Raw genomic sequence first — 13,477 nt, 5'->3', positions numbered from 1 at the left:
GAGCAGCCCAGCGTGGGACACTCCACATTGTTTAAAGGCATTTTGTTAGCAGAGGCCGGCTGGAGGCGGTGGGGTCAGGGAGGTGACAGGGAGCACAGCGGGATGGTGCCACCACTGAGCTCCTCTGTCTGCACAGGATCAGACCTGGTAAGCCAAAGAGCAGTGATGCTTTGCCCAACTCAGGGGTGAGCTTGCCCAATTTAGGCAGGAGCCTGATGTGACATCCCAGAACTCATCCTGGCATCACTGACATCCACTACCTGGGACATGGCTAAGGGGAATGGATGCTCCTCCTGCCCTGGTGATCTCCCTAAAAAAGTGCTGGGCTGTGATGCTGGAGCAGCTCCAAGCAGGGCTCAGCCTGAGTGGGTGGCTCACAATTTTTGGGCGCTCACCTTAAGCACTGCTGCTCCAGGGCCAAAGCTTGGAGGCTCCATCTTTCTCTTTCCTGAATGGATGGGGAACCAGGATGCCATGATTTCCATTCCCAGCGAGCTGGCACCATCCTCAAGCATCACACCCAGGGACATTTTCCCCTCCCACTCCCAAAAGCCCAAGCTCACTCAGGTTGCTTTCTTTGCTTTTGCCTCATTTTCTCTCCTTTGGGAGCTGGCACGAGCCTCACCACGCCGGATGGGAGCTGCCACCGGCCGGAGGAAGCGCGAGGGACGGCGTTGGGACCATGCTACATCTTGTTCCAGAAGGCTATTGCAGACATTTCTACAACATATACAACCACACGGGACATTCTGTGTTACAAAGGCTTCCAAAAACATAAACCACCAGAACTAAATACATACTCGATGGCATCAGGGGCTTTAGAGTCTTCAGGGACTAGGATGCAGTCTCTGGCTGGGGCAGAAGCGATGCAGTGTCTTACAGACAGGGGTGGAAACTGCAAAAGTTTCTTAAATTTGGTCAGTCTCATAGTGCTTCTTGATGGCTTTGCTCAAAAAGTCTTTTCTGTGGGTTGGTTTTCTTTTTTTTTTTTTTGTTTTTTGTTTATTTGTTTTTAATCTCATCCAGTGGCAAACTACAAGACTTCAGTGTACATTTAATGACACGACTGCTACATCATCTTGATTTTATAGCTATCTTTAATATCAAAGCAGCTTAAGCTGTTAATAAATTCCAAAGTATCCTTTTATTAAAATATCTAAAAGAGGTCTATAAATATTTTTTGTTTTTTTGTTTTTCTTTTCTAAAATTGTTCCCAGTTTTTCACATTTAAAACAAAGCCAGAGGGGTGGGGCGGATTCATAGAGGGGGGAAGGTCCCCTCTTTTTCATGGGCGCTCCTCTTCCGTGGCGCCGGCCACTCGTCACCTCTCGGTGCACACTGCATTTATCAAAATATATATATATATGTGTGGGGGTGTATATATATATTTAGGGTGTCGGGGGGGCTCAGAACTCCCACTCGAGGGCCTCCTCGCGGTTGGCAGCCCGCTCCAGGCGGTGGATGATGTTGTTGAGGTTGGCCATCTTCTCGTGGCGCCGCTGCACGCTGGTGCTGAGCCGGGGGCCAGGAGCCGGTGGGAGCGCGGGCGAGACCGGCCCGGCAGAGGACGGTCCTGGTGAGGCTGAGCCGGTGAGGCCGGGCGAGGAAGCTGCCGAGGGCGATGTTGGGGACACCACCAAGCTGCAACGGGATGACCCCGCGGAGGACTGGGAGCTGTCGGGATGTGGAGGCGGCGGCGGCGGAGGTCCCCCGGCGGTGGCACCGGCGCGGCCTCCCCGCCGCGGGAGGCTGCCGGCGCTGGGGGCGGCGGCGTGGGGGGCTGCCCCCCGCTCCTCCTGGGGAGGTCCGGTCCCTTCGGCTGCTCCGGCCGGGCTGCGTGAGTCCCGCCGGCGGCTCCAGCCGCCCGGATCCCCCTGCTCCTCCTTCACCTTCACGGGCACAGCGGCACAGGGGGGCTCGCCCCCCACGAGCACGGGTTTGTGATCCTCGGTGTCCGAATCGGGGCTGTGGGGGGCCCGGCGCCCGGGGATGGCCGTCCCGCCACTCTGCTCCGGGTCCGTGTCATTGTCCTGCGCGCCCTCCACCAGCATCTCTCGGCGCATGCGTGACCTGCGGGACACAACCACGGAGAGGTGGCAACAACCACCCAGTGCCCCATGCCATGTCTCCAGCCAGTGGGCAAATTGTCCACTGCAATATCACTTAGGGATGAAACCTGTGCTGCTCCCCAGGGCTGGGCTGCTGTGGGGATGGATCCAGTGCTCCAGCAGCCTCCATAAGGCGTTCCCTCCCCCTCTGCAGGGATCCCACTCTGGGGTGAGCAGGTGGATGTGAGCATGGAAACCACTTTAGATGCTCAACATGACTTGGTCAAGGTAGCCAACACCACCCAACCTGGGGACCTCCAGCGGGTCTGCACCACCCATCTAGGGAAGAGTGATGGGGAAGGCTGGAAGGGGAACTGTGACACCCCCTCCGTGGCACAGCACCCCAAAGCTCAGGAGTGCCCATACCTGTAGTTGTGGAACCAGTTGATGACGGTGTTGGTCTTGAGGTTGAGCTGGAAGGAGAGCAGCTCGATGGTCTGCTGGGAGGGATATGGCTCCAGCTGGTAAGCTTTCTTTAGGGCTTCCTTCTCCTCTGGCGCCAACACCACCCGCGGCTTCTTGATCTGGAGCAGGCTGAGGTCCTGCGGCGGCGCGCTGGGGCTGGCGCACTCGGAGCGGGCGCTGGGGGACTCGCTGTCCGAGCCAGCGCTCATCAGCCCGTACCGGCGCTTCAGGTACGCTGCAGGAGAGGACACCCAGCTGGCACGGCTCGCCCCCCAGCCCAGGACCCCCCCCCCAGCCAGCACCCCCACCCAGTGGGGCTGTATCACCCCATCCCTCACCCTTCTTCTCCAGCTTCTTCATGTCGCGCAGCTTCTCCACGTTGTGGGGGTCGTTGAGCCAGAGCTGCATCCGGACGAAGGGCTCCCTCCCCTTCAGGCTCAGCTTGTGCCACGGCTTGGGCCTGGAGAGGAGATCGGACACCGAGCCCTGCGTCAGGCCCAGGATGCTCTCCCCAAACAGCCGCTGGCCTGGCGGAGGAGAAGCAGAGGTGGTTAGCGGGGTAGAGCAGCGGGACGGGCGCTGCAGTCCCCCTGCAGAGCAGGTGCACCCCATTTCCCAGCCAGCATCCTCCTGGAATTCCCATGAGCACCCACAGAAAAACGTCTGGGAGGGGGGTTGCATCTACAGGAACTGGGGTGCTGGATCCATGCAGTCTCACCAGCAGCTCCCAAAAACTTGGGCAGAGAGAGGATCCGCACCTAAATTGTTGTCTGTCAAGACCTCCTTGACCTTCTTGGTGATGGAGTAGGTGTCCAGCTCGGGGGACATGGCGACGATCTCCTGGATGCCCATGGGGCCTTGGCTGTTGGGATACGTCTTCCCACCCAGCACAGGTGTTGAGCGGCTCTCGGGCTGCTGGTTTTCCTTGCTGCTCTCCAAGGCCAGGGTGAGGGGCTCCTGGCAGCCCTTCTCGTGCTCAGTGGGGCTGGGGGGCGGCGAGGGGGACGGCTGGGGCTCCGCCGGGCTGGCTGTGTGACACCAGGGCAGAGGGGTCAGTGGGAGGGGACAGTGCAGGGACCCAGCAGGAGCAGGAAGGGCATTTGGGGGATGCCTGTGGCTTTGCCCTCTAGAGAAGAGGGATACCAGCCAAGTTTTTCCAGTGGCTACCAAGTGGGAGATGGTGGTGGTGGAATAATTGAAGAGAGAAAATGTCACCAATATAACACAAAAAAAATCCAATTACTGCTTTATGTCAGGCACAAAGCCCAAGATTTTTGATGTGGCTTTCCTTCTATTTTTGTTCTAAATGAAGGGGTTGGGGATGAAAGGGGTTTCCCAGGGTCTGGGTGTTGGTATTGGAGTTGGCTGGGATAGCTCTTCTCAGTGCTGGGGTGGGAGCAGGACAAACTCACTGGGATGCAGGGGATGGACACAGAAGGGGTGGGGACACTGATGGCATATGGGGACTACAGGGACAGTGTTGTCACTTACCCTGGGAGGGTGTGGGCTGCTGGCTGATCCCCTGGCCCAGCTGGTCTGTCAGCCAGAGCTGCATGCGGATGAAGGGCTCCCGACCCTTCTGCGTCAGCTTGCTCCACGGTTTGGGCCGCGACAGCATGTCACTCACACTGCCCTGGGACAGTCCCAGCACCTGGGCACCATGCAGGTGTCACCCACTGAAGGTGGGGTGCACTCCCCCAGTGCTGGGAAGCTGCCTGCCCTCCACTCCCGTGTCAGGGGAGGAGGAGCAGGATGCCACCCACTGCCACCCGCTGCCCCACAGCATGTCTGGACCCTCTGTCCCCTGCCATGGGTGCTGATTGTGGGTCCTCCGGGATACCCAGTGGGGTGGGAGGCTGGTCCCAAAGGGCTCTGTGTACTCTTGGTGGGAAGTGCCACCGACCAATTAGTGGTGGCCACCGGGAGACTGGGGTTGGGTCAGATCTTGAGGACTCAGAGTCCTCCAAGGGGAAAAAGACCAGGGAAAAGGAAGACTCTGGAAGGAGCTGGTGAAGGCCATCAATGAGCCCAGGCCCTGGGTCACGGAGCAGAGGGGACACCAGCACCCCCTTCTCCAGGCTGGTACCTTCTCTCCGAAGATCCTCTGGCAGATGCCGTTCTTGGCCAACTTCTCCTTGACCTGCCGGGTCAGCTCCAGCGTGTCCACCTCCCTGTACATGTACATCTCATACTGCTCCGGCGTCAGCGGTGGCACCGTCGGCTTCAGGGTCCGTGGCACGTACGTGGGGTAGTAGGACAGACGCCCACCAGCCGCCGGCTCCGTGCCGGCTCCCTCCGCCTTCATCTCCGACAGCCGCTGGGGCTCCTCGTCTGCCGGCTGCAGCTCGTCCTCATTGGTGCCACCCTCGCCGGGCTCACCCCGCGGCCAGCCCCGCCCGTTGGCCATGCTGGAGTAGCTCGAGGAGGAGGAGGACAGCGAAGGCGACACGGAGGTGTAGGGCCGGCTGAGCAGGCTCCGCTCCGACGCCCAGTGCTGGTCGAAGTAGGAGCCGGCGTCGCCGATCTCCGACTTCACCTTCCGGATGATGCTCTGGACAAAGGCGGCGGGGGAGAGCACGGCCAGGGGCGTCTGTGGCGGGCCAGGGCTGCCCCCGCTGCCCTCCTCCTGCTTGACGTAGGCGGGGGCGATGTTCTGGCTGACGGTGGCCAGCGTGGAGCGCTCGGTGGGCGCCGCGTCCCCGCCGCGCCCGCTGGCCCCCGACTCCATGTCCAGCAGCGCCTGCTGCTGCGCCTGCATCTCCCGCCGCGCCTGCTCCAGGATGTTCTTGATGGCGTCCTCAGAGCTGCTGCCACTCGCTCCGTTGGCCACTGCCTGTGATGCCGACGGCGTTTTGGGCTCCCCTGCGGAGAAAAGGGGTGAGGGCAGCCCCGAGGAGCAGCACACGTCGTTTACTGTGTGGCCACAGCTCGAAGAGTGGGAGAAAAGCGGTTTGTCCCGATCTGGTTTGGAGAAGCAGCATCCACAAAGCAAAAGCTTCAACAGCCCAACGCAAAGGCAACTTCTTTTTTGATGATTGCAAAATAAATCCCATTACCAACAATGCGATAGACAAACATGTTTGTTTTCCCTGCCTGTTTTTCCACCGTTCCCGTCTAATTTAATTCTCCGTGATTCTGCTTTCTCAGCAGACTACCTGTTTTAATGTATTTCATTTCTTGTAATTGACTGTGAGAGCAGCTGCTTTAATGATTCCTCGTGCCAGATGGATTCTGAATACTCATTTAATCATCTGGTTTGGGGCAAGGGGGAGGAAAAGAGTGCATCCAAAGTTTCTGAAAGCTCAGATCTGAACTCTGCTGCACAGGGACTCTTCCACCCCACATATTATTTCCTTCCAACATGCCCTAAAAGTCTCCATGGATGTCGATGGGTGAAACACCCCCAAAAAAGCCAATTTTTGGGATGGGACCCACAGCCACAGAGCACCCAGCCACTGTGACCCCGTTGGGTGCTGCTGCCACAGGGCAGAGCAGGGACTTGGCCACCCCTGGAGCCACCCCCATGGCTGCACCTACCTCCCTTCTGCGACTCAATCTCCTTTTTTGCCTGCTCCAGGATGCTTTTGATGGCGTCGTCAGAGCCGGTCTCCGGCGTCCTGATCCGTGGCGTGATGCTACCTGATCAAAGAGGCAGGATAACAGCTTTGTCACCAGCGCTGGTTTTACAAGCTCCACTTGTATGTCAGGAAGTATTTACTGCTCCTCTTGTTCGGTTATTTTTAGGGATGCTAGTTTGAAGACAAATGTCATTCCCAATTAGTCTCTACCGGAGCACAGGGAGCCCTGGTAGCCCTGGCCAGCTCCTGCCTCTGGCACAGCATCTCCCACCACCTTGCTCATCCCAACCAAGGGCACCCTCTCCCCACCAGGAGCAGAGACACAGGCACAGAGACCATGTCCCCATCCCTGGCACTGTGCCCTCCTGGCTGTGCAGGAGAAGTGTTAATGATGGATCAGATCCAGGGGATAAATCAGAGCCCTCCAAGCTGAAACCAGCAGGTGCATGGGCCATGGGTGTGCATTGTCCAGTCCTGGTGCCACCACGGGGACTCAAGTGACCACCTGCCACTGCTGAGATGTGGCCAGCAGCCACTGTCCCCAGAGATGGGAGTCACCATTCCACGGCTGTGCCAACCCCACGCCAAGGTTCCGCAGCACTAAAACTTCATTATTTTAATGAAATATTCCAGAGCACATTGATTCATACGGCACGGAACAGCCTAATGAATAATTAAATGGCACTTGTCAGAATAAATGAGTAAAGCACGTCCAGGGATGCAGCTTCCACAGCCGTGGGTTGTTGTTAATTGCTGCCGTTTGCCAGGGCTCATCCCAGCCGGCAGCCAGCTCCATCCCAGCAGGGAAAATCCCGGGGTGCCACTGGTGGGACCAGCATCCCATCACATCAGGGTCTGGTGAGCACCACTGCCGTGGCTTGGAGCACTCCAGGGTGCTGCTAGTGAATTGGGGTGCACTGGGAGGGGACAGGACCCATTGGTGAGGGCCACCCCAACCACTCACCTCTCTGGCGCACCTGGATAGTCCTCAGGGCCAGCACGTTCTGCTCGTCGGAGAGGAACTGCTTCATCTTGATGAACGGCTCCTTGCCCTTCACCGTCAGCTTGTGCCAGGGCTTGGGCCGCGCCAGGATCTCGCTGACGGAGCCCTGAGACAGCCCCAGCACGTAGTGCCCGAAGACCCTCTGCCCGATGTTGTGCTTCAGCAGCTGCTCCTTCACCTGGAAGGCGATTTCGGCCGTGTCCAGCTGCTCCTCCTCGGTGGAGCTGCCGGCGCTGCCCTCGGAGGGCTCGCCGGGAGGGCTGGTGGCACTGGTGGCCGGCACGGGGACAGGGTGCACGGTGCTGCTTTTGGCCCCGAAGAGGGAGGAGGGGAAGGGCGGTGCCCCGCTGCTGCTCTCGCTCTTGTAGCCGGCCAGCGGGAGGTGGGGGGCCTTGGGGTCCCCTGGAAGCCGCTCGCCCCCCGGGAATGGGGACAGCGAGAAAGTCCGGGGACCATCAGGGGCCATGCCGGGGCCAGGCAGCGGAGGGAGGGGAGTGGGGGATGCGGGGTCATCGGCCGGGGCGTGGTGGGGTGATGGGTACGGCTGCTCCATGCCCAGTGGATCCTTCCCCGACTCGTCTTCGGAGTGATCCTCCTCTAGAGATGAAGGAGAGAGAGGGAGACACACTAGAGTCCCTGTGGCTACGGCTCGGGCACAGCCCTGCAGCCAAACTGCTCCTGCCTCAGTTTCCCCAGGTGACATCCCACCCCACCACAGTCAGGCCACCCACATTCCCACGGATATTCCCAGTGGGATGCCACAGAATCTAAGGTCCCTACCAGTGCTGGCCAGCAGGCTGGGCTTCTCCAGCAGGTACTTCTGGGAGGGGTAGAAAGCCTCCTTCCCCAGCAGCAGGGCCTCCTCCGCCTTCGAGATGCTCTGCAAGGAGCCAAGCCGAGATGGGGACAGGCGGCGGAGGCACCGTCGGCAGGGCTGGCACAGCCCGGCCAGCGCCTCGGGACGCGCTGCGGCACTTGCCTGGGGCAGGCTGCAGCCGGCAGAGGCCACCTTCATCGCCTTCAGGATGCTGGCAGGGAGACAAGGGGGTGACGTGGTGGCCGTGTCACGGCTGCGGGAGCGCGCCGCGGGTGCCAGGACAGCGGCAAGGCAGACACGGGCGCCCATCAAGCCATACCTCAGCTCGGTTTTGATCTCCTCGTAGTCTGCCTGTGCCTGCAGCTTCTCCTCCAGCTTCTGTGGAGCAGAGGAGGGGACTCCTTGCAGCCGGCTCCTGGTGGCCAGACAGCACGGCCGGGCCCGTGTCCCCCACCCCTGGCATGTCCCAAGCCCCCGTGGGCGCACCTCGATGGCCTCGTTCTTGGCGGCCAGCTGTCCCTCCAGCTCGGCAATCTGGGTGGCAGAGGACTCCTCCAGCTCCTGCAGCGAGCTCTGGAGGTGCTGGACATCCTTCAGGAGCCGCAGGATCTCCCGGTCCTTGGCAGCCAGAGCTGCCTCCAGCCTTGACCCTGAGCACATGGAATAGTTCACTTTGTCCTGCTGGGAGAGGGGACACTGTCAGCTCCCGGCCACCCACGGTGGGGACAAGGGCCACCCTCCCCACTGGACATGTCCCCATAGGAAGCAGGGCTCAGCCCAGTGCATTGGGGACACTGGTGACAGAGCCCTGGGGAGGGGCAGACCTTCCTTCTGCCCTTAAAGGTCTCCCAGGTGCATTTCAGTGCTGTGGGGGTGCATGTCCCCTTCTCCGTGGGAGTCTGAAGGGCACAACCAGTGCCACCACCTCAGGGTGAAAACACTCCTCAGGCATTTTGGGCTTGCTCCCCAACATGGTGGGTGCTCCCAAACACAAAAAGGTGCTCCTGCATCAGTGGGGTGCTCCCAAGTGCAGTGGGATGCTCCTGGCTGTGACAGATGCTGCCAGCTGCATGGGGGGCTGCTGGCCCTGGGCTGTCCCTGGCCCCAGGGCTGTTCCTGGTCCTGAGGGGTGTTCCTGGCCCCGAGGGGTGCTCCTGGCCCTGGGGATGCCCTCACCCCCGTGGTGCCCGTCGGGGAGCAGCAGGCCAGGCGCAGGGAGCTGTTGACAGCCGCCAGCTGCTCCCGCAAACTCTCCACTTCCCTCTGCGCCGCCTCCGCCCGCTGCAAGAGAAAGAACAGGAATCACGCCAGGAACTGTGGCTCATCCCACCCCACACAGGGCCCAGGATCTGCCCCAGTCTCTGCCTCTCCTAAGCACCCACTCCCACTCCCAGCATCATAAGCCCAGCCCAGATATTTAAGCTCCCCCCAGGTATTTAAGGTCCCCATGTCCTAACACAGTTCCAGATCCCAATCCTTGGGCGCTGGCTGCACACCATCTCCAGGACACCATTTTTTTTCCACCCAAAAGGATGGTTTTATTTACACAAATTGTTCTTTAGACATCTTTTATTAACTACATGCATTTATCTGTACTTACATTTTCAGAATAAAATAAAACTAATTAAGAGGAGTGGACAGGACCAAGAGAGATTACAACAGAATCTAACACAGGAACAGCGTGGGTTGTACCCTAAAACACTTGTGAGAGGCTGGAGGTGACAAGTGCCAGCTCCAGCAGGCAAATGGAGCCTGGCAGAAACCCAAACACACCCTTGACCCCACACATGGAGCAGGGGGTCCTACCAGGGGGAGGAAACCTGAGCTCTGCTTTGTAGGGGTTCCCAATCCTGGTGCCTGTCAACCCCTTATCAGTTTTGGGGACAGACATCCAGGTCACACAGATGCTCAGGGTGCGTGCAGCACCCCGGGCTCTGCAGGGCCAACCCCACCAGCTCCTGCAAACTCAGCTTCTGGCTCACCTGGTTGGCTTTTTCGAGGTTGGTCATGATCATGGCCACTTCATCTGCCCTGAGACAGAAAACAAGAGGTGTCAGAGGGTGTGGGGGCACAGACACAGCCCAGAACACGGGTTAAGGCTGAGGGATAAGGATCCCGTTGTTGGAAATGATACAACTTTCAACATTTTTTTGTAACTTTAGTCAGGGGCTTGTTTGCCTTTGCCCAAGGGGAGGGGAATTGAAGTTTCTCCTCAAAAGACTCCCATTCACAGGGAAGACTTGGGAGTAGCCAGGAGATAAACAGGAGATAAGGGAACATTAACATTTCCCCCCTGGTGGATTGGAGACACCTGGTCTGGGAAAAGATAAGATAAGAGAACCCAAGGATGAGGATGCAATTAGCATCGAAGGTGAAGGGATTAATAACCAGTAGGAGATGGAATATTAAGGATTGTGTCATTTGAGACCAATGAATGTGAATTTCTACGGGGTTTTTATGTACAAATACATGGAAGGTCTGGTACAAAACCAGGTGTGATTGAATGATTTTCATTGCACAACCCAGGCATGTGTGGATGAAATAATTTCTGTTGCACATCCCAGCCAGAATAAAGTAATGCCTTGGTTCTCCAACACTTAAAAGATGTTGTTGGAGAGTTTCTGTTTCTCCCACAGTTTTGATCACACCACAACTCAGGATGCTCCTGCAGTGGTTTGAAGTATCTCAGCTCCTCAAGCAGCACCACGGAGATGTCCCAGTGCTGTCAAAAGTGGCTCGGCTCAGCTTTGAGCACAACCCAGCCCTGCTGGGAACTTACTTGGACGCCGCTTCCTCGTCGTATTTACAGCGCAGCTCCAGCAGCTCCGTCTGGGTGGCCTTCAGCGCTGGCAAGAGGAAGAGGAGGGTGAGCTGTGGGGTGGGGGCTTGGCCCTCCATGCTCAGCAGCCCCTGTCCCGGCCCCACTACCTGCGTGGAGCACTTTGATCTTCTCCTCTGCCTCCCCCAGCCGAGCGGCCAAGGTGACCTGAGCTTCCTGCAGGCCCCTGCGAGAGACGGGCACCAGGGATGTACCGGGGGCACCGCGGCCGTGCCAACCCCACAGCCCCCCAAAATCATACAGAGACCCATCAGAGTCCCCTCCTCTAGCCCATCACTCACTGAAGCCAGGGAAGACCCACCAGTGGATACCAGGATGTGTCCAAGCTGCGTTACCCTTCAGTGTTAAGGGGTAGCATGTTTAATGTTTATTGCCCCAAAGTGTAAAAAAAAATTCACTTTGGGTTGAAAATGGTCCCTGATGCCTGAGGCTGAAACCCCTCTGAGGGGGGCATGGCAGCCCACCCCCACCTGTAATTAACTGGAGGAGGGGGAAGCAATCAGGGGAAAGTTATTCTGCATTATTTATAGCCTGCACTTGCCAGGAACTTACTCGCAGAGATCTGCAATTTAGGGTTTAAAGATTCTTCATTTGTTTCCCGGTGCAGCGTGTCAAGGAATAACAATGAAGGCACCAGAGCCTCCGAATTAAAAGGTCATCTAACGAGGTTCACACAGCGACCTGGATTCAACCCATGAGTCCGAGCAAAGCCATGAGCCAGGGATACCATGGAAGGGGACAACAGGAGGGACCTGTCCCGGCTGCGCCTGTGACTGCTGCTTCCCCAAAACCACCTGGGACTGGGGATGGACAGACAGACAGACAGACACTGGGAACGAGAGTATGAGAGGTGTCGGGTTTCTGAGCATGGTGCGGCCACTCCCAACCAGACAGCAAAGGGAAGGAGAAGGGGGATGGACAGAGGAGCAGGGACAGAGCCACGTGTCCTCGCAGCGCCCCGAAACGACCCCATTCCCGGCACTCACGTACTTTTGCTTGTCTGCCTCATTTCTCTGCAGCGAGGTCTCTGTGCCGGCCGCTTTGCCGTCGAGGCCGGGGAGCTGGGGCTCGGCTGCGGGCGGCTTCCCCTCCCTGCGCTCTGCGGGGGGACACAGTCACACGGCTGCGGAGGGGACAGCGGCGGTGGCCAGGGGGCAGCTCCTGGCCCTGGGACCCGCCCTGCTTTCCAGGGATGCTCAGAGGCGGCACACGCGGTACCCTGCCACCCTTCCCCAGCGGTACCTTTGGTGCTGCCGAGCTCCGGGTGCTTCTTCCAGGGCCGGCTGAGATCCTTCAGGGGCGGCGGCTCCGGCTCGAGGCGCTGGAGCTGCTGCAGCCGATCCTCCAGGCTCCGGGCAGCCTCCAGCACAGGAGCGGGGTCTGCGGGATGCGGGATGGGCGGTGAGCAGCAGGGATGGCTCTCCACGGGCCCTCTCCCACCTCCCCGTGCCGTGGGGACACCCCGGGTCCTGCCTTTCTAGGAATTGTGGGGATATCCTGGGTTCTGCCATTCCAGGAGCCATGGGGACATCCCGGGTCCTGCCTTTCCCAAAGCCATGGGGACACACCGAGTCCTGCCTTTCTAGGAACTGTGGGGATATCCTGGGTTCCTGCCATTCCAGGAGCCATGGGGACACCCCCATGTCCTGCCTTTCTAGGAGCTGTGGGGACACGCCAAGTCCCTCTTTTCTAGCAGCCATGGGGACACACCAGGTCCTGCCATTCCAAGTGCCATGGGGATATCCTCAGTTCTGCCATTCCAGGAGCCTTGGGAACACTCCAGGTCCTGCCTTTCTAGGAATTGTGGGGATATCCTGAGTTCTGCCATTCCAGGTGCCATGGGGACACACCAGGTCCTGCCATTTCACATGCCATGGGGACACCCCCAGTTCCTGCTTTCCTCAAAGCCACGGGGACACGCCACTTCCTGCCATTCCAGGAGCCATGGGGATATCCTGGGTTCTTCCATTCCAGAAGCCAGGGGGTCACCCCAGGTCCTGCTTTCCCCAAAGCCATGGGGACAACACCAGGTCCTGCCATTTCACATGCCATGGGGACACCCCCAAGTCCTGCCTTTCTAGGAGCTGTGGGGAAACGCCAAGTGCTGCCATTCCAGGAGCCATGGGGATATCCTGGGTTCTGCCATTCCAGGAGCCATGGGAACACCCTCAAGTCCTGCCTTTCTAGGAGCCATGGGGACACGCCAAGTCCCGCTTTTCTAGCAGCCATGGGGACACCCTGCCATTCCAGGTGCCATGGGGATATCCCTGCCTTTCACTGCCAGCCCCGAGGCACGGAGGGACGGGCTGGGGGCATGGGGGCATCACCTCCCCTGGCACCCTGGCTCCGGCAGGGCCGGTTTGGGCACAGACAATGGAGGTTTGTGCCGAGGTAAGCAGGTGCATCCGGAGCCGTCCGTCTTCCCTCTGTCAGCATTACACCATCATTAGCTAGTGTCTGCTCAGCGGGGTGTGCCATTATGTCTCCCAGGGCTGATGTAATTATACATTGACATAATTAACCCAGCAAGCCCATTAAGCAGGCCAGCTAAAAATTCATCTATAATTATTTGTTGTGTGCATGCTAATGAGTCCATCTGCACTGCCATTGTACAACATGAACAAATTAATTTACAAGTCTGGATTTTTTAATAAGTTCAAGAAAATGCCTCCTATTGAGCCAGGTTAATGTAGGTTTGGGGGATTTTTTTTTTTTTTTTTTTTTTTT

The 13,477-nt window shown here is 58.5% G+C and overlaps 1 protein-coding gene across 1 annotated transcript in view; it reads right to left on the bottom strand.

Annotated features, from left to right (window-relative positions):
- Window positions 1–1,406: 1,406 nt before the first annotated feature.
- CUX2 (cut like homeobox 2) overlaps window positions 1,407–13,477 on the bottom strand; it is a 15,701-nt gene continuing 3,630 nt past the window's right edge. The window contains exons 2-18 of the mRNA XM_041410272.1: window positions 11,993–12,130; window positions 11,741–11,849; window positions 10,840–10,916; window positions 10,691–10,757; window positions 9,894–9,942; window positions 9,088–9,192; window positions 8,398–8,592; window positions 8,231–8,289; window positions 7,875–8,122; window positions 7,056–7,691; window positions 6,051–6,152; window positions 4,600–5,375; window positions 4,005–4,164; window positions 3,272–3,541; window positions 2,852–3,040; window positions 2,475–2,748; window positions 1,407–2,070 (exon numbers count right to left, since the gene is read on the bottom strand). Of these exons, the coding sequence (XP_041266206.1) occupies window positions 1,407–2,070; window positions 2,475–2,748; window positions 2,852–3,040; window positions 3,272–3,541; window positions 4,005–4,164; window positions 4,600–5,375; window positions 6,051–6,152; window positions 7,056–7,691; window positions 7,875–8,122; window positions 8,231–8,289; window positions 8,398–8,592; window positions 9,088–9,192; window positions 9,894–9,942; window positions 10,691–10,757; window positions 10,840–10,916; window positions 11,741–11,849; window positions 11,993–12,130 (4,118 nt within the window). The remainder of the gene's footprint in view (window positions 2,071–2,474; window positions 2,749–2,851; window positions 3,041–3,271; window positions 3,542–4,004; window positions 4,165–4,599; window positions 5,376–6,050; window positions 6,153–7,055; window positions 7,692–7,874; window positions 8,123–8,230; window positions 8,290–8,397; window positions 8,593–9,087; window positions 9,193–9,893; window positions 9,943–10,690; window positions 10,758–10,839; window positions 10,917–11,740; window positions 11,850–11,992; window positions 12,131–13,477) is intronic.

This window comes from Onychostruthus taczanowskii, unplaced genomic scaffold (assembly GCF_017590055.1).
Source record: "Onychostruthus taczanowskii isolate IOZ18803 unplaced genomic scaffold, ASM1759005v1 scaffold32, whole genome shotgun sequence".
NCBI classification, from domain to species: Eukaryota; Metazoa; Chordata; class Aves; order Passeriformes; family Passeridae; genus Onychostruthus; species Onychostruthus taczanowskii.
This window is presented reverse-complemented; position numbering and strand designations above follow the sequence as displayed.